The sequence below is a fragment of the Talpa occidentalis genome, unplaced genomic scaffold (assembly GCF_014898055.3).
Source record: "Talpa occidentalis isolate TD23 unplaced genomic scaffold, MPIMG_talOcc4v2.1 talOcc4.11, whole genome shotgun sequence".
In the NCBI taxonomy this organism is placed as follows: Eukaryota; Metazoa; Chordata; class Mammalia; order Eulipotyphla; family Talpidae; genus Talpa; species Talpa occidentalis.
This window is the reverse complement of record NW_023601104.1, coordinates 69166366-69186752: the sequence shown is the minus strand read 5'-3', so window position 1 is coordinate 69186752 and position 20387 is coordinate 69166366. Positions and strand designations below refer to the sequence as shown.

The 20387-nt window shown below is 35.9% G+C and overlaps 2 protein-coding genes across 2 annotated transcripts in view; one reads left to right on the top strand and one right to left on the bottom strand.

Annotated features, from left to right (window-relative positions):
* The window catches only part of SLC38A6 (solute carrier family 38 member 6), a 55095-nt gene extending 47189 nt beyond the window's left edge, over positions 1–7906 (bottom strand). Inside the window, exons 1-3 of the mRNA XM_037503470.2 lie at positions 7666–7906; positions 6412–6542; positions 4682–4755 (exon numbers count right to left, since the gene is read on the bottom strand). Of these exons, the coding sequence (XP_037359367.1) occupies positions 4682–4755; positions 6412–6542; positions 7666–7770 (310 nt within the window). The 5' untranslated portion in view covers positions 7771–7906. The remainder of the gene's footprint in view (positions 1–4681; positions 4756–6411; positions 6543–7665) is intronic.
* Positions 7907–7957: 51 nt separating this feature from the next.
* TRMT5 (tRNA methyltransferase 5) lies at positions 7958–19195 on the top strand. Its single transcript, XM_037503469.2, has 5 exons — positions 7958–8009; positions 9155–9810; positions 11899–12023; positions 15117–15771; positions 16544–19195. The coding sequence occupies exons 1-5, from the start codon at positions 8005–8007 to the stop codon at positions 16585–16587; spliced, it is 1485 nt and encodes a 494-aa protein (XP_037359366.1). The 5' UTR covers positions 7958–8004; the 3' UTR covers positions 16588–19195.
* Positions 19196–20387: the final 1192 nt, after the last annotated feature.

Sequence of the window (20387 nt, the reverse complement as noted above, 5' to 3'; positions counted from 1 at the left end):
AGACTGTTAACCTACTCAGGTACTGTTAGTGCGAATTAGAGCTAGATGGACAAATGAGAAAGGCATTCCTCTCAAGAAGAAGAAAAATAAAAAAGGGCTCCCATCCTTAATATGTTGACATAAACATGGCCTGGGGAGAACTAACCATATGTTTGTGACAACAACTACTCCAATGTGGAGATGGCTTTGAGATCTACTGCTCAGTTGTTATCCTGAAAATTCCATTTGCTTCTCTCCTGTACTAGATCGTCTGTTTTTTGGTTACACTTGACTTTGGTAAATGGCATCCTTCATTGCTCACTAAGATAATCTGTTAAAGTGTTGCATGTATGTCATTACTCTACCTTAACGCTTAAACAATAGTCTAGCTAGGTATAGAAATCTATATTGATATCATTTCCTCCAAGAATTTTATAACTATTGTTTCATAGTCTTCTAATTTACAGTGCTGGTGGTGGGATGTCTTCTGCCATCCAGTTCTTGATTCTGTGTATGAGAATTTTGTTTGCTTCTCCTCTCTGAAAGCTTTTAGGATATTCTTTTTATGACTGGGTTTTTGATTTTTCACAATTGTGTCTGAGTATGGATTCTTTTATGATTATCACAATGGAAATGAAGAACACTTTCAATCCAGAAACAAATTTCCTTCATTTACACAAACATTATTTTGTAGATCATTTTCTACTATACCATACTATCCCTTCTCTTTGTGAAATTCCTATTATTTGCATGTAAGACCACCTGGACTGCATCTCTAATTTTCTTATATTTTCTCTCCCATTTTCAAGCATTTTATCTTTTCCCCCTGTTCTGACATATCCTTTCTGACACATTCTTTCAACCCAACTATACTAATTTTCATCTTCTAGGGCTCTTGTGTTCCTGAATATGTACCTTTTTACAATTTCTTGTTCTTGTTTAAGGACTGACATCTCCTCTTGCTTCTCTGAAGCCATTAAATAGAGCACTTTTTTTTTAAGTTCTCATCTAGTCTGTTTTCTCTTTTCCTCTGAGTTTTTCAATTTCTTTTCTTCCTTGTTATTTTAATAGACTTCATATTTAGAGTAGTTTTAGGCTCACAGCAAAATTGAGCAGAAGGTAAAAAGACTTCCCACATCACCTTTGATCCCACACATGCTTAGTCTACCCCAATATCAACATCCCTCATGAGAGTGATATATTTGCTTTAATTAATGAACCTACACTGACATATCATTCCAAAGTTCAAATTTACATTAGTCTGCTCTTAGTGGTGTACCTTTTATGGGTTTTGACAAATGTATAATGTATCTACCATGATAATATCATACAGAATAGTTTCTCTGCCTTAAATATCCTCTGTTGTTCTGTCTATTCTTTCTTTCTACCCCCAATCCCCTGCAACAACTGATATTTTTATTGTCCTCATAGTTTTGTGTTTTATAGAATGTCATATAGTTGGAATCATAGGAGATACCATTTTCAGATTGACTTTTTTCACCCAGCTATAAGCATTTATATGGTTTTTCTGAGCCTTTTCATGGCATGATAACTCATTTCTTTGTGGTGTTGACTAATATTCCACTGTCTTGATTTAACAGTTTATCTATACACCTACTGAAGGACATGTTGGTTGCTCTAGGTTACAGAAATCATGAAAAAAGCTAATACAGACATCCACGTATAGTTTTTGTGTTGACCTACATTTTGTGTTTAACTCATCTAGGTAAATACCTAGCAGCTCAACTGCAGGATTAGATGGTAGCTTCTATAACTTTTCATCATGGTTTTCAGAAATGTGGATCAACATTTTAACCTTCAAAATTAAAAAAAATACTTTTTCACATTTGGATTTTATATTTGGATATGGGAATAACAACAAAAAAAGAAGTGTCCAGAATAACTCCAAGATCTTTGGCTTGATCAACTACAAGGAAAATGATTTCATCTATTTATATGGGGGGAAAAGTACAAAAATAATAGTGCACAAATGGAGAATTTGGTCAATTTGAAACATGTTAGATATCCAAGTGGTGATGCCTTCATGAGGGCAGTTGGATATGACACTGATATTCAAGGGAATATCAGGCTAGAGGTATAAATATCAAGGTCATCATAAGCTAAGAGTGTAAAAAAAAAGAAGAAATTAGAGGAATAGTCCTAGGGGTATTCCAATGTTTAAGGATAGGGAGAAGAAAAGGATTAAGTAGAATTGAAATATGAAGAAAACCAGAAGAGTGTGAATAAGGTGTTCCACAGAGAAGGTATTGCCTACTTACCTCAGCTACTTATTTTCATGGTCCTTCTACTGATTGATCATTACAAAATTGCATCCCTTCCTAGACAGCACAGTAAAGAGTTTCAAGATTGGATAGGAGTGGGAGATGAGTTCAGAAAAGCAATGGCAGAGTTAAATGGAATGTCTAGAAAATTAAGGATAACAATGGATTCTTGAAATGACTGATATAAATTGAGACAGTCTAATGTCATTAATACAAATGATCTCAAGGTAAACAATGGTGATGATACGGTGAGAAATGGGAATGAAGGACTGGGGAGTGAAGCTTTGACCAGAAACATGCAGAATACCAGAATTCTCATTTTTCTACTAGTGATAGTGATGCAGAGGTCAGGAGAAGAACTGTCTATGGGTTTATTCCAAGAGTGTAGAGAATTTTCCTAAAGATCACAATAAGCCAACTGTTTCTGAGATTGCAGTGTGTGCAACCCCTTGCAGTTCTCAAGGATTTTGTTCCATTGAGAACTTATAGTAATAACTTGTAGCATTTATCAAGGATCTGGTATTTTATACACACACACACACACACACACACACACACAATTTTATTTCATTCTCATAACAATCACAAGAGGGAAATATTATCATTACTACTTTACAGATGACAAACTAAGGCTACAGAGATTAAGGTACCTCATGTGCCAAACTATGTCCCAAAAAAAGTTCTGACCCTATATAAAATCTAAAATAGCAGAACTTAATGTACAGAAATTCTTAACTTTTATAAAGATAAAGCTTTCACATCACCTTTTACCTCCAGGATAATAATTAAATTATTTCGTAAAGACTTCTGATATTCTCTTCTCTGACCAATGAATCCAATCTAAGCATGACACTCCTTAATAACAATCCAACAAAATGAGAGGAAAAATTAGCTACATATTATTCTCTAGTCTTTTGTAAATAGATAGATAGCTAGCTTTTTGAAAAGCCTACCTCCAGAGAGAATTTTACACTGACTGAAGGAATTCAATCAACAGAAGACAGGTGCATCACTGTGTACGAAGAACCATGAAGAAGTTAGTTCATGGACCAAATAGGCTACAAAAATCAAAGAAAAAGAAAAAAAGAAAGAGAAATAGAGGTTTTCACTTTATATGTCCCAAATTTATTTAAAAAACAGCACAGTATTAGAATTTTAAAGCCAAATATTGTTAAATTGAAGGAGAGACAGAAAATTAGCATTACTGGGAAATCTTCATAAATTGAATTATTACCCCCAAATAATTGAACTTAATAGAGCAAAGCATTATAGTAATGAAGACATAACTGTCATGTAATTGATAACATTAACCTTTAGGAGAATCTGTCATGAAATAATCATTAAGATGCTAACTATCACAATTAAGTAAACATATATTTTTACACAAAGAAGCAAAATTTCAAAAGGTCATTAAAATTCCAATCAAGTTTCAAAAGGATTTAAAATAAGTGTATTTAATGCTATCATTTCTGAACTTAGAATGCTGTTATGAATAACTTGTTACTTTGAGATTAGTTTTATTGCATTGTTTCCTAGTATTTGTATCTGACTAATATTCTATCTAACCCAGGCCTCTTAAAAGAAGAGGCATACATTTGTAGGCTGGAAGGCCAAAAGCAGTGATACAAGTTATAGCTATGAACTACAGATCCTAAACCAGTTTGGGTTAAGATTTACCTGGAGGACTTGTTAATGATATATTTCTGAATCCTACCTTAGATTCTAGGCATTAGATTCCAGGCTTAGAAACCTCAGTTTATAAAAAGATATGCAAGTGTATCTGATGCATAAACAGATTACAGCAATGGATTTAGAACTATGTTTTTAAGAGTCTTCAAATTCTCGAGAAATACCTCTAGGCTACTTCAGTCAGAATAATCCCATTTTTATTTATTTTACATATCAATTCTACTTCTGAAAGTCTGAAAACTACAAGATCACATAGAGCATAGTGAATTCACCCACATATGAATTAAACTCATGATTCTAGCATCATAATTGACCTCATCCAAAGACAGAAAAGACTAGAGAGATAAAAAGACCAGGATGGATGGACGTATATTTGTTAATGCCAGAAGTTCTAAAATTCATATACTTTTATTTAAAAGTACTACTTAAAAAGAATTTATTCACTATGACTAAGTTACATAATAAAGTTCCAAGTGGAAAAAACACAAATACATACATATATGTATACATATACATATATGTATAACAATTACATACACTTCCGTCACTTACTTAAAAACCCACTTTATTCTAGACTTGCAAGTAAAAAATATAAATCTCCATTTTGATCATCCTACCTAGTAATAATGTATGCCCACTAGAAATTAGATTTGAAACATCTAATCCTACGTGTAGATATAATCTCAAGAGGCTGTGTCATCAAACGAATCAGTATAATCAGTATATATTACCTGTCTGTATACACATACTAAGCAGGAGATGAACTGAGTAGGAAGCCACAAGAGCAACTATCAGCAGCAGGAAACTAAAATACAAAAGAGTACATGGTCATCAACCCCCACAAAGCTTCTTTTAAATGATATTTTTTACAAAACAAATTTTTTCACATTCAAAGGTTCACAGAGACTGTCTTAGAGTAGATGCAATGATCAAAGAAAGTAAGAAGATATTCTTCTCTACTTACCAAATTTTATTTAAATGAAAATATGCTGCTTTTAAAATCAAAACAGAAATTAGAAACTTTACTTAAAACAAAACCAAAATTCCCCCTTTAGCTCGCTTGTCTGCTGACTGCTGGTTTAGCCTTTCAATGATCTTATAACATTTCCCTCTTATGACTACTTTTTTCCTATTCTAAGTCTTAAGAGAAGCTTTATTTGTAAAATCTCACAGACTTCTTCCTTTTTTCTTCTCCTTTTTTCATTTTTCATTAAACCTCCACTTCCAATTATGTGTTTCTTCCTAGCATACCTTCATCTAACAATATTGAATTAGACTGCATTTCTTAGCATCTATCTAATACACACACACTCACCAAACCAAAAATTGCAGTTAACACACTTTCTAATAACACAGTGTGAAAAATGTGCAAACAATGTAATAATTGGGGTCTCCTCACCAAAGGTGTGAAAATAAACAATATGAATAAACCCCTACTTGTTCTCAGGATACTGTCAGGACAAGTTTTAAAGACTTGCCCCCAATGGAGTACCTCAATATTTGAAGAAATTATCTCTTTTTGGTCCTCTTAATACTTATTAAAAAGGAATAAACTGAGAGGTAAAAGTACACTTGTCAGCTAAGTGTCACAAAATAACAGTTTGGTGTCACCAGTGAGCACACATTCAGTCATATACCATTATAAGTCCTAGGATTAAATATTGCCTATGGTGTCACATAAAGTTTAGAATTTCTAAAATTGTCAAAGTCTGTGAGTACACTCGAGTAAAATGCAGTAAAATGTTACTTAAAACTTGGTTTGATTTATCAAGAAATAAGAAATAAAAGCAGAAAACAAATCTAAGTGAGACTCAATATATTTTAAATGTCCTAGTAAATCAGATCTGTTTCTGACAAAACAAACTTCTTCATTCTATTAACCTCAGTGCTAGATGCTAAGGGAAGGTCCAGTGCTAAAGAATTTCAGAGTTTTGTGCAGAAACCAACTTGGAAAAAGTCATTATAACAGAATGCATATACAAGTACCATGGAAGCAGAGAAGCCAGAAATGAAAGGCTGGTCTAGATAGGGGGGCAGAAAAAAGACTACTTAATAATAGGAGAGGGAGCAGAATGAATAGATTAGGTGTTATATCTACAGTCACAAAATTGCTTATTACTTATTTATAAGTAATCTGCATTACTGAAACTGATTCTCTTTGGTCAACTTGACAAAACAAGTAAGAATTTCCTTACAGTTATAAACAAATATAGATCAAGTTTCCATTTTTTTAAACTAGCTGCACTTTTAGATAAACAATACAAATTATATAGCATCCATCCAAGCTACAGACTAGTACCACTATAAAATTAACAGGAAAATGCTAAAACCACTGAAATAAATTTTACTAGAAATTGTACAACCCCAACTTCTGGAATAAAAAGTTCCTTGTCTCTTTGCTTCTCAGTGTTTACCATCAAAATGAAAAGTACTGGTAAAAAGAGAAAAAAAAAAAACTTACCCAAATCCAAGGATACCAGTATTAGCCATAATATAAGCTAAGGTAAGGATGCCACTTCCCATGATGGCATTCATCAAATTAAACACTGAGAAACCAAATGAAACACCTGAGGATTGCCGTCTGTGAAACTCCTGTAAGCACACAAAAGTTCAAATTTTGTCAAGAAAAGACAGATGAGGGGGGCAGTGTCCTGCAAACCACTGGGAATTTTGTGTCACACTAGTTGCTCAACCAGATTGGTTTGTTTTTTTCTACCCTTTCCACCTCCATACTAAGTGCAACTCCAGGAATTTTGTTTCCTAAGAAAATCATCTCCACCAGCACAGGGCCCCAGTAGGCTTCAGAAAAAGCCATGATTAACCTTGCAATTGCAAAAGATGAAGCTATGATAGGAATGTGGCGGGTTAGGAGAAGAGGGCTATGGCCTCAGCAGCATGTGACCCTGAAGAATCCCTAAATCAGCTTGGAACTGCTGTGCAAAACTATCTCTCCCCAATTAGTAGAACTGCAAAACTAATATACTTAATGAATTAAGCGCATTCATTCCAACTGCAAGAATGGTCAGGGACAACATGCAGAGAATGGAAACAACTTATGTTGCACTGGCCAGGAAACTACTGAAAACACCCTCCCCCAAGATATCATTTGAGAGCAAAGTTCCAGAAACTGTTACAGTTCAGGGACTTGGACGAAAAAGCTGAGTGCCCATTGCACAAGCTTTAGGCACAGGGAAGTGCCATGTACGCATTACTAGACCAACAATGTCCATATTACCAGGCCACCTCCACTTCTTCACTAAGGATTTCTATATTCTATATTAAGATGTTTACAGACCCCAATGACTAAGTGGAGAAAAGAAAAATCTTATGACTCTTGCGAAAACTCACATGACTGGTGGAAAAAACAGGAAGAGGACTACTACGACAGTAACAACTATGAGATACAGAACACTAAGGCTGCTCATCTAGTCGGGTCCAAGCTCGACTCAGTGTTGCACCCCTTCCACCTGAGAGTGCACCTGTGCTTCAGTTTGCCTTCTTTGGGCACGTTAACTGCTAACACATTCACGGACACTTCGCGGACCTCCTCCGAATCTCGGTTGCCGTCTGGGGTCGCATTCCCCAAGTATCAAACCCCATCCAGATCCTCCTCTCTCCCCGTGCCACCCCCCGTCTTTTCCCGCTCATAATTTGGCAGGCACTTCAGAGAAGCCCACAGGCCGTCAGCTCCGGGAAACTAGCCGAGCCCACTTACGTTGCTTAGCAACGGACTCAACTCTTCAGCCTCCGCTTCTTCGGGCTGCTGAGTAGAGACGTACCAGCCCAGCTCAGCATCGATAATCCCCCTGGGCGCCTCCATGATGCTCGCTGGCCGACTACCAGGTCCATGTGAGAGTCACTGTCTCTATCCTACCGTCGTGAGTCGCTCCAGAGGCGGAGCTGTGGGCCTGGCCCCTCCGGCTTCCCGTACCTCACCAGGGCGGGGAGGTGGGGGAACGGGACCTACTGACGCTCGGCCCTCTGCGGCGACCAGTAATGATGTCATCGAGGCCAGCCCACTGCCCGGCTGCCCATTTCCGAGCTGCACCCGGGCATGAGGTGAGGTGCTGGTCTTGGAGCCAGCTGCGGAGCGACGCCGAGGACTGGGATTGTGACTTTGGCGCCGTTGAGCAAGGTCGTCGGGATCGGGGAGGGTCCGGTGGCAGCACCCAGCCCACCCCGGGCTTTTGCCACACGCGCTGCCTGAGCGCGGAAACGTCACCCACCGGCGTGGGTGCTGACTCTAGGGTCTGCGTATTGGACAGTGAGGAATTTGTTTAATCTTCGAAAACTTTCAGGTAGACATTGTAGCCACATTTTGCGGGTGGGAGACCGAGACTCAGATGAAGTAATTTATCCCAGATCACACGGTTAATTGCTATATGTATTTTGAACCCTGTGGAATTTCAGTTGCTTTACAGGGTTGCAGGCCAAGATCCTTTCCACTTAAAATTATTTCTTGATATTTTAGAACGCTAAGCGAGTAACTGTTGCTGATTATGGGACTTTGCAAAGTCTTCAAAATGCTGAAACCTAGTTATAGGCAGGGCGAGTTAACAGTAGACCATGGAACCAGGTAAAAAATACAGAAATATATGTATTGAGAACACAATTACTGAGGTCCATCATTCCTGAGTTTTAATCCTTGCTCAATCGCTTAGCTTCCAGGAGATTTTTCGGTGAATCAACCTACTTACTTCTGAGCTTTCATTTATTCACTTAACAAAATGAGAATGTGATAGTACACAACTCCTGAGGTTAATGATTGTCTTTAAAGCATTTGGCAGAGCGTCTGACACAATAAGCACTTTAAAAGAATAGCCTAGTAAATATTCCATTGATAACATGGTAAGTATAATGACCATTTCATTTAGAGATGGTTCTTTCACTCGAATTTCAGCCTTTCATATATATTGTATAGAAAATTGAGGGTGGAGAGGATTCATTGACTATTGGAAAGCTGATGGATCATTAAACCCCGACCCAGCATCAAGTGGTTTAAGGTGGAAATTTACTTTCCACTAATAAAAGCCATCCCTATCCTGAAAGAGTATATTTCTCCTATATCACTAAAAATTTTAATTATCAGCATTTAGTAGTTTATTTAAACAGAATTTAGATTTTTATGCTCAAAACCTATTTATGAATATGTAAGTGAATTTGTAGCCTTACCGGTTTTTTTTTTAAATGAATACTTTTTTTAGGAACTTATGGACACCATTTGGATTCTCAAGAAGACTTTTCAAAGTGAAAAGCTGTAGAATAATTGAGTCAGTATGGTTGATTCCTCTAACTTGGTCATCACTGATAAAAAACCTTAGCAAAGCACCTGGTATTTTTTCTTTGGGTCAAAGAAAAAGATTCTCAACCATGTCTGAAATAGAAACAACTCAGAGAGACTCTGAGTTGTTTTCACCACCCTCTGAAGTGCGAGGAATGACAGAACTTGATAGAACAGCTTTCAAAAAGACCATCACCATCCCAGTGCTGAGAGTGAAAAAAGAAATAGTCAATAAGTTGATGCGATTCCTTAAAAGGACAGCACTGCAGCGCCCAGGCATAAAACGTGTGATTGAAGATCCAGAAGATGAAGAAAGTAGGCTAATTATGTTGGATCCCCATAAAATGTTTACTGTTAATTCCTTTGAGAAAGCAGAACTCAATATTTTAAAGCAGCTTAATGTCAATCCACTGATATCCAAATATGATTTGGAACTAACTTATGAAAACTTTAAGTCAGAAGAAATCTTGAGAGCTGTACTTCCTGAAGGTCAAGATGTGACTTCAGGATTTAGCAGAGTTGGACACATTGCCCACCTGAACCTTCGTGATCACCAACTACCTTTCAAGAATTTAATTGGTAGGTGTGTCATAATAGTATTAATGTGCTGTATAACAATTAGCAAGTTCTAATTTTAATTTAAAAAAAATTTTTTTTAAGATTTATTTATGTATACAAGAACAGGCCAGAGTGTGGAGGGTGAGAGGATTCACCAGAGTAGGGAACAGAACAGGCAGTTTGAAGGGACTGCTGAGGGGAGCAGCAGGTGAGTCAGGAGAGGTCTGCTGTGCCATGTGGGTAGCTCCCTGGCCAGGGATCAAACTCATGCTGCAGTGGCCACAGAGAGCTCCATAGATCGCATCTTAACCCCTTGCGCCACCAGGGAGGCCCATAGTTTTAAACAATTTTTTAAATGCCAGATTACAGAAGCAGTACACTATCATTTTAAAATCTTCCCTTTCATACCCCGCTTGAGGCCCACTCTGGGATACCCTTGAAGTCATAACATGCTCTAAATACCAATTCAGGTTTTTGTGTATGCAGCTTGTAAGTATAGATTAAACTTCAATAATCAGCTTTGGTAAAATAATTTGGTGAGTTGTCATGTAGGTACACAGGACTTTGTAGGCCTTTTGGCCTATCCAAATGCCAGGTTTTATAAATTTGAGTATTTTGTAATAAAAAAATGTGAGAATGTTTAATCATGCTTTTGTTAATTCAGTTAAGTAAGTCTCTTCTGTATGTCTGGCACCTTTGTTTTTTAGCGCTCCTTCTCCTAGCCTTTTAGAGCCAGTGCTTGTGTATGTACTACTTTTAGCCCCAGGATTTAAAAAAATAGAAAACTTTTTTATAAGAACTATTGCATTTGTTCTTACATAAATATTTAATGTTCATGCATTCTCCTGATTATTTTTTTTTTCATAATGTAGAGTAATTGTCAGAACTTCTGGTAATTATTTTCAGCTTTATCATATAGTATTTTGCATGGTTAGGATTTCAGAAATATGCTATTGTGCATTTCTGTTGTTTATATTGATGACAGGGGTTGATAATACCTGGTGATAACATAATAAACACTTAAGCAGATCTTTATCACTGGGTACAAATGTCAAATTTAGGCTGTCCAGTGAGTCACTGCATATCCTAACACAGTAATGCTTTTTGGCATTCCCATTTTATAACCTGTCTGTCCAAAAGGGGCACTCAAATTTAAAGTGAAATATTTTCATACAGTAACAATTTTAAAGCTTTTACTATAGGCCTTCAGAATAGGTCTTTTATACAAAAATTTAATATCTGTTTTTACCTAACTTATGTACCTTAAAAATTGAGTTGTAATAGCTGAAGCAGAGCTAGATAAAAGTAATGATTGACTAGAATTTATTGATATTATCATATTCAAAATCAGCAGCTAACTATCAGAGAATTGGACAAATGTGGTTATATTTCAGCATTTGTATTATCAAATACTTTTTACTGACTTATATATCATTATCTTTCCTTATGCAATGAGATAACATATAGAATCTTATAAATTGTTAAAATGCTGACAAAAAGTCAACTTTGATAATAAGTCATCAATATACCATGTCTGTGTATTTTATTATTTTTGTAGCTTTTCCTACTCTGGCAAATACTTGACATGAAGGAGATTGTAAGTAAATGAACATTAAGACACAAGAATATGTTCATTTTATTTGAAAACATTTTGCTGACATTTATTTCCAAAATGGAGGCATGTGGGCATGTGTTTTAAGTATGCAGTACACAAACATTTGGTTTGAGGCTAATGGGGACAGGCTGATGTTTTAAGACCATTAATTACCACAGCACTTATATTTCTTTCCATTCTTTGCCAATTTCCTATAGTCTGGTTTTGCTGCTTATTGTTGTATTGGTACATTTTAAAAGATTTATTAAACACATAAAAATAAAGTTGGATATATCTAAATCAAAAATTTTTCTTTAAAAATGTACTTACAGTTTTTTCTGTGTTTCTATTGGAGGGTATCAGACATTAACATGAGTAATCTGTTGAAGTTTTTTGCTTCTATGTTATACATGCTAGATAAAGTTTTTTTTTAAACATAAACCAATAGAAAATTCATATCCATTTTATTTTGGAACCAATAGCTTGTATTTATTATAAATGCTTATCTCTTTTAGGCCAAGTTGTGATTGACAAAAATCCAGGAATCACCTCAGCAGTAAATAAAATCAATAATATTGATAATACATACCGAAATTTCCAAATGGAAGTACTCTCTGGAGAGGAGAACATGATGACCAAGGTATAAAGTATTTTATTGTCTCCTAGTACGATGTATATCAAGATTAATGTTTAGAATGAGAATGGATGACAAGGATTAAAAATATTTATAATAGTATTGATGAGTATGTGAGAATTTACATCTACTCTTGATGGGAGTACAAATTTGATACAGACATTTGGGAAAAGTGTCATAATATCAACATACTGCTGTTTTGAATGGGTGTGTCCTCTGACCTAGCATTCCATTTATTGGAAGTTATCTGGAGGATATAATTGTAATTATGTATATCGGTTGTGTGTGTGTGTGTGTGTGTATATGTTCATCATCACCATTTTTATAATAGTAAATAAGCAAACAAATAAAGGAATGGAAACAACCTAAATATTCATTGATAGAGAATTGATCAACTCTTACATAATAGTAAAATAAAATACTCCATTATTAGACTAGCTCCATGTTTATTAAAATAAATTGTCCATTGACAAGCAAGTTGTGTAACATTATATGTAACATAGTTCCATTTTAATTAAATATCTCTATAAATATGAACATGTATCAGAATATTAACAGTGGACATATTTTTTTATTTAGTATTGTGGCCCTTATGATCACCTATATGCTTTTCTAGGGAGCACATATTTCTTTTATAAGAGAAATAAAACATCTAGTTCAAACAAAACTTAAAGCATGTAGGAACAAGATTCCTGATCTAAACCACTTTCTCATCTTACACTCCTAAAATACTGAAGCATACAGAATATAATAAACTTGGTTAAAGCCAAAATGTGGACCTTATGTGAAATTTTGTACCCAAGCTAGGAAACAAATTAAACACTCTGCATAATTTAGCAAAAATTTGAAATAGAAAGGCCACATAAGACTTAAGTGATGATTGTAAGTATTATACTTTTTCTCCATAGTTTAATGGTATCAAAATACTGAAATACCACTACTACTTAAGCCCTGAACTAAATGTTTTAAATGTAACAAATCCTAAGGAACCTAAGGACTAATGATGTTACTATATTCTCTTTATGAAGTAACAAGGAATGAGCAAGGTATTTGGAGCTAGGCTATTAACTCTACACCTTATGCATGGTTCTCTGTATACCAAACTCCACTGCCTATTGCTGGTGCGTAATTGTGAGATCTTGTATAGAAGATTTGAATGTGAATCCCTTGATAACAATGCTTATCTCAGCTAACACTAAGGCATATGCTTTAGGCATAACCAGACTGAACATTATGCATTTTGTTCACTTGGTATTGACTTTTGGGATTAACGGGTAGCAGCCCTCTCACAGAGCATCCTAAAGCTCTTAGAAACTTCAGTAATTTTACAAAAGCCTTGCACTTGGTTTTGTAAATCAACTAAAGTTTATCCTTTGGATGTATTTTATAGTAATATTTATATTATAAAATGAATGTAAAGACTGAGTATAATTTCTCTGTTCCAAACAGAATCACACTTCAGTTTACTTTAGGAACTCATGCAACATTTAACTTTTTTTTTTTTTTTTTTTTTTTTATAGAGGCATGTTTTTATTTATTTATTTATTTGTTCGTTTGTTTCGTTTATACATGCACTGGGTACAGTCAGAAGCGCGGGAGGGTGAGAGAATTCACCAGAGCCAGAGCAGGGAGCAGAGCAGGCAGAAGGACCGAAGTACACTGCTGAGGGGAGCAGCGGGCGGCAGGAGAGGTCTGCGCACCATGTGGGACCCTCCTCTGGTGGCCGGGGAGCAGCCGGGAATCGAACCGGCGCTGCAGAGGCTGCGGGCAGCTTCGCAACCCAGCGCTCAACCGCTGCGCCACCGGGGAGGCCCCTCATGCAACATTTAGGTACAATATGTACCCATGTTGTGATTAGAAAGATTCCTGAAAGTGAATCTGGCAGAAAAGTAATTTAAGGAAGTGAAATTGAGATATAAAAGATAGCATGAGTAAAGCCAGGATACTTAGAATGTAGCTGGGGTTTGTTATTGTTTTTTTTCCCTGATTTAGTGCTTCACATTAAGAAGCTTAAAAAGGCAAGTAGATTTCAGGAAAAGCATCCCAAGATATATATACCTAGAAAGACTTTTAGTTGACACAATCTGGAAACATTTTCAACTCTGAAACATTAATAATGTGGCCAGAGTATCTGATGTGGTTGAGAGGGGAAAAATATGTATAGATTTGGAATTAAGGTTCATAAAGGCAGAATACAAAAGATGTGTCTCTATTAGATTTATAGAACTTAGAATTCGCTAGCCTTTGATTCTTCACCTGTTAAAATAAGGGACTGCAGATGATATTAAGGACAGATTCTATAACTTTTAGTTTTGTTTTCCATTTTCTGTCATGTTTATGTTCTTTTGGAGACAGATAACCCCAAAAGATATGGTTCAAAGTCTTAATTTTGTTCAGGACTAAGCTTCACTGTTATATATTTAGTTAATCCATGAAAACTGAAGTTGAAGAAAGGAGAAAATAGGGCAATGATTTGTTCTACACACCGGCTCTGACTTGTGGATGTGAAATTTACAAAATCCATGAAACTCTAAAAACATAGTAAAATACCTCAAAATTAAATGACACATAACACATCTATATATCATGCTTCTCTTACAAACTGAACACTGAATAAGGAAGGAGGTTTATTTGTTGTGTGGAAGTGTTGTTTGCAACTTAGCACTCACCTTAGCACGTGGTTAGCACTCATAACCACATAAAATTATGAATAGTGTGTTGTTTCAAATTAGTTTTTTCCACTCTCCATTAGATAACATAAGAGAAATTTTTTTTCATATAGGCCAATTAAGCCTGTCAACTGACCTATCTGAAAAATTCTTAATGTCTTTGGAAACCACTTTATGGCCCTTTAGAGTGAGGAGAGCCTTTTGGCCTCGAAGAAATGACTTTTCTCAGGAAGAAATCTCCTGTGAGAGATTAATTAGCCTCGATAATATAAACACCAGAATTCTAATTGAAATGTTTAAATGCCTAGTTATTTGCTTTTAATAGTAGTAAATTTAAATGTGGGTTGGTGGGTGGGTACACCCATCCAATATCAATGGCTAAGATTTAAAACTAATCAGATTAACAAAAAAGCATAATACTTTTTTTCAGGTTCGAGAAAACAACTACACCTATGAATTTGATTTTTCAAAAGTCTACTGGAATCCTCGTCTCTCTACAGAACACAGCCGTATCACAGAACTTCTCAAACCTGGGGATGTCCTCTTTGATGTTTTTGCTGGGGTTGGGCCGTTTGCCATTCCAGTAGCAAAGAAAAACTGTACTGTGTTTGCCAATGATCTCAATCCTGAATCCCATAAATGGCTACTGCACAATTGTAAATTAAATAAAGTAGATCAAAAGGTAAAGGTCTTTAACTTGGATGGGAAAGACTTCCTGCAAGGACCAGTCAGAAAAGAGTTAATGGAGCAGCTGGGGCCACTGTCAAAAGAAAGAAAACACTCTGTGCACATTGTCATGAACTTGCCAGCAAAGGCTATCGAGTTTCTCACTGCTTTCAAATTGCTTTTAGATGGGCAGCCATGTAGCCATGAGTTCCTTCCCATAGTTCACTGTTACAGCTTTTCCAAAGATGCTAATCCTGCTAAAGATGTTCAGCAACGAGCTGGAGCTGCATTGGGCATTTCACTGGAGGCGTGCAGTTCAGTTCACCTAGTAAGAAACGTGGCCCCTAACAAGGAGATGGTATGCATCACCTTTCAGATTCCTGTTGCTGTTCTGTACAAGAACCAGCCCTTAAGCCTAGGTGAGTGATACTGGGAGATTAAATGTAAACTGTGATATCTTTCACACATTTTTTTTTTCAGGCTACATAGGTATTTTATATTTTGTATTAAAGTTGGATTAGAGTAACTAAACCCATTAGATATTTCAATTTAAGATCTCTGCCATTTATCTGTGATCCAATTTTATCAATTCTAGTATGATACACTGTTCAGTATAGTAGACTATTTCATTAAAATAATAAATTCAAGTATAAGTTAAACATACTAAAAATCTTTAAAATCCCCATATTTTTTAATATTAATTTTTACACAAGAACTGGGGTACAGGTCAGAGGCACAGGAGGGTGAGAGGATTCACCAGAGACAGAGCGGGGAGCAGGACAGGCAGATGACAGAAATACACTGCTGAGGGGAAAAGCAGGCACGCAACAGAAGTCTGCCACACCATGTAGGAATCTCCCTGGCTGGCTGGGAATAGAACCCAAGCTGCAGAGGCTGCGTACAGCTTCAGTGCTGCGCACAACCCACTGCACCACTGGAGAGGCCCCCCATATTATTTTTTAAAAGTATTTTCAAGGATGAGAGGGCGGGAGAGGAGGAGCACAGGGGACTGTGGTAATGGTGCATGGGTGCCTTGGGGAAGGAATTCTATGGGGATTCAATCTGAGGAGGTGAGGGGAAGCAAATATTGTCTAAAAGTTTAAAAAATGATAAATCCTAAAATAAAATAAATAAAAAGTATTTTCAAATGTTAGTGTCTTACCTAATACAGGTTTTCTGCATTTGTTACAGAGACTCTTGAAGATCCACCCCTTAAACGTCAGAGGACGGATTAACCCTTTTCAGAAGGAAAAAAACCACAAACTGCTTAATTGGAAATTTTTCTTCATCTCCCCACTAAACTTTTACATAGTTAAATATAATTTGTATAATTTTGTATACTTTTAGCATTTAGCTACTTGAATATTAAACCCCCTTTTTTCATCTTTGCTCTCTCACAGTTTGAGGATTATTAACTGAATTATGCTAATATATTAAAATAATTTTATAAATTATATCAAACATTTTAGTAGACAGTAGAAATACTGTCTACTATTTGGGAAAATAATTTTTGAAGGCAGAATAATTGCATACTAAAGTAGGGACGTTTAAAACTAAAATATTATTTTGCTATTACCCTTAATTGAAGAATGTAGCTGTGGTTTATATAACTACCTCTACACCACCATTATAAATAATAAAAAATGAGATTATTTAGATCAGAGATAGGCAGATTATGTCCAGCAGGCCAAATCTGGCCCCTACCTGTTTTATTGTATGGCAGGTAACCTAAGAATGGTTCTCATATTTTTAAGTGATTGAAAAAGAATCAAGAGTAGCATTTTGTGACATAGAAATTATATGAATTTTGAATTTCGGTGCCCATAAATAAAGTTTTACTGGAATACACCATGCTTTTTTGTTTACATACTGTCCAGCTATTTTCATGGTTAACAACAGGAGTGAGTAGTTGTAATCAGTCTGTATATGATTCACTTTTCACACTGCTGCTCAACATATTGCAAATTAATAGAACAGTTACAACTCAATAGCATTTTGATGCTGCATACAGTAAGCTATAACATCTGATTTGATTATTACCAGTGTGTATATCCATCCTGTCAAAACAAGAAAAGTGGACTTCTGATATTGTGCCTTTATGGCACAGTGTAGTATGAATTATTTTGATACTGTATTAGATGATAAAAGCATATAGAACTGAGCTAAAACTATATTTTGACATTACCAAATGATACACCACCGTATTCCCAACAGGCACACAACTGTCAGAAAGATTAGGTTTAGAATAGAAATATCTCAGAATTCTTCACAAAATAAAAAATGAAAATGAAGCTGTAACCAAAGTTCTCTAAGTGATTCTTGTTAGCAAGCAAGGAAAGCCACTTGCTGATGGTAAATTGTGTGGCTGCCACTGAAGAAACACATGCAGAGGAATTAAACTTAAGACTATTGATCTTTTGGCAACAACAGTTTCTCAAAGGATTGATGACAGTGGGAACAATATCAAGTCAATTAAAAAGGTACATGAATTCAAGTGGTTCTTTAACTTGTGTTGATCTTGTTGACACTGCCTACTTCTTGTTCATTTGAAGTGTCAATATTGAGTTTGAGTTACTGAAAATACATGAACAACTGCAGGTGAATATTTTCAAAGAAGTTGAGAAAACCTAATTCTTTACAACCTGAAGAATTTGCTATGTTAAGTGTGAAAGTGTGAAATACAAAGACTTGGTCAGACAAATTAACAAGCAACTATAAACCAGAGACACACCGCGGGGGGGTTGGAGGGGACTAGAGTCAAAATAAGGGGGGGTGTGCAATTGTATGGGGAATATAACCAAAATGAAAACGCATACATTGAGCAAAGATGAAAAAAGATATAAGAATTAAATAAAATATTTAAATAAAAAAATGTATCAGCCAAAAAAAAAAAAAAAAAACCTCTTGTTCTATACTAGACATAAGACCTGAAACCATAAAATACATAGAAGGAAATATAGGCAAAACACTACGTGATATTCACATCAAAGACATCTTTACAGACACGTCACCCAAAGCAATGATAGTGAAGGCAAAGATAAACAGCTGGGACTACATCAAATTAAAGAGCTTCTGCACAGCAAAAGAGACAATAACAAAAACAAAGAGAAACCCCACCAACTGGGAGAACATTTTTGCGCATCATTTTTCCTAATGATGAAGGACTGATCACAAAAATCTGCAAAGAGCTGATGAGACTCAACAACAACAAAGAAAATAATCCAGTGAAAAAATGGGCAGAATTGCTAAAAAGAAACTTCTCTGAAGAGGAAATGCAAATGGCCAACAGGCATATGAAAAAATGTTCAACATCACTTGTAATCAGTGAAATGCAAATCAAAACTACCATGAGATACCATCTTAGACCAGTGAGAATGGCACATATTAAAAAACTAGCAACAACAAATGTTGGCGAAGGTGTGGAGAAAAAGGAACTCTTCTGCACTGTTGGTAGGAGTGCAAACTGGTCCAACCACTATGGAGAGCTGTGTGGAGATTTCTGGACCTACTAAACATAGAGTTTCCATATGATCCAGCAATTCCACTCCTAGGTATTTACCCAAAGGACACAGAAACATCAATTCCAAAGAGCACCTGCACCACTATGTTTATAGCAGCACTGTTTACAATAGCTAAGCTTTGGAAACAGCCCAGATGCCCAAAAATAGATGACTGGATCAAGAAGATGGGTACATATACACCATGGAATACTACTCGGCATTCAAAAAAGATAAACACATGCAATTTGCAGCAACATGGATGGAGCTGGAAAAAATACCGGATTGTCTCACTCATAGCAGGAATCTAGAAAACTTAAATAAGGGACCAGGAAAATGTACCCAGTGCTCGTATAAATAAATAAATCTTTTAAAAAAAAATTACTAGAATTTTACAAATCCCCTTCCAAGTGATGAATATGTATAGTTAAAAAAATGTTCCTGGATTGTTACCAGTGTCAGACAGTATTTGTATGAAAAGACATTTTTAAAGGTGATATGGGTAGGAGTTTTTCTGGTGGCACAGGGGTTAAAGTCTCAGCACTATCTATCAAGCTATCAGCAGCCATTGCAGCATGAGTTCTATCCCTGGTCATGCAGCTAACCCACATGGTGCAGCAGACCTCTCCTGTCTCGCCCACTGCTCCCATCAGCAGTGTATTTCAGTAGATCCGCTTGTTCTGCTCCCCACTCTGTGGCTGGTGAAGCCTCTTAACCCCTGCACCTCTGGCCTACACCCCAGTTCTATGCATAAATAAATAAATGTTAAAAAAGATACGCGTAAAATCTCATTACAGATAACCATTAACAGTGGTTATTTACAATTCATTTTGTAACTCCGCAATTAAAAGATGTTATTCCCCAAAAAGGCATTACAAAGAAATATACTCAACTTTATTTTGAAGTTTAATTTTAAAAAGTGCCAATTTACTTTATCATTATTTAAGTACCCATATAATGTTCTCAATTTTATCTTAGTAATATTCAATGTTTGTCTCTGCAGAAAAAAGTTCAAGAATGCATGTAATCTAAATTAATCAAAACCCGGCAGGTCATATAAACAGATGAAAGCAATAAATAGAAGTAAAGGGAAGAAATGAATTGGAGCCCCCATTTTTTATCTAAAGGCACAAAGTCAAGTTGCTTTGAAACCCACTCCACCCCACCCCATCCTCTACAAGGTCTAGAGGATAATTCAGTCAGGAGCTTCTACTTTGAGACTTCTAATTTTCTTTCTCTACCTCCTGAGTAGAATGTTGTGTAGGGGTCAGCAAACTTTCTGAAAAGGGCATAATATTATATTACGCTTTGCAAGCCATAAAGTTGCTGTTGTTCTCAACTCTGCTATAATAGCCCCAAAGCAGCCATAGATAATACAAAAAATACTGTTTCAATAAAATTTTACTTATGGATATTTATGAAATTTGAATTTTATATGCAGTTCACATGATACAAAGTACACTGTTTTTTGGACTTTTTTCAATCTTAAATTGCAGAAACTAATTTTAGCTCATTAGCATACAAAACAGACAGCAGCT

Excerpts from the sequence above, each read along its gene's own strand:
- TRMT5 (XM_037503469.2), top strand. Across the intron at positions 9,811-11,898 it reads ACCTTTCAAGAATTTAATTG|GCCAAGTTGTGATTGACAAA; the intron begins GTAGGTGTGTCA and ends TATCTCTTTTAG. Across the intron at positions 12,024-15,116 it reads AGGAGAACATGATGACCAAG|GTTCGAGAAAACAACTACAC; the intron begins GTATAAAGTATT and ends ACTTTTTTTCAG.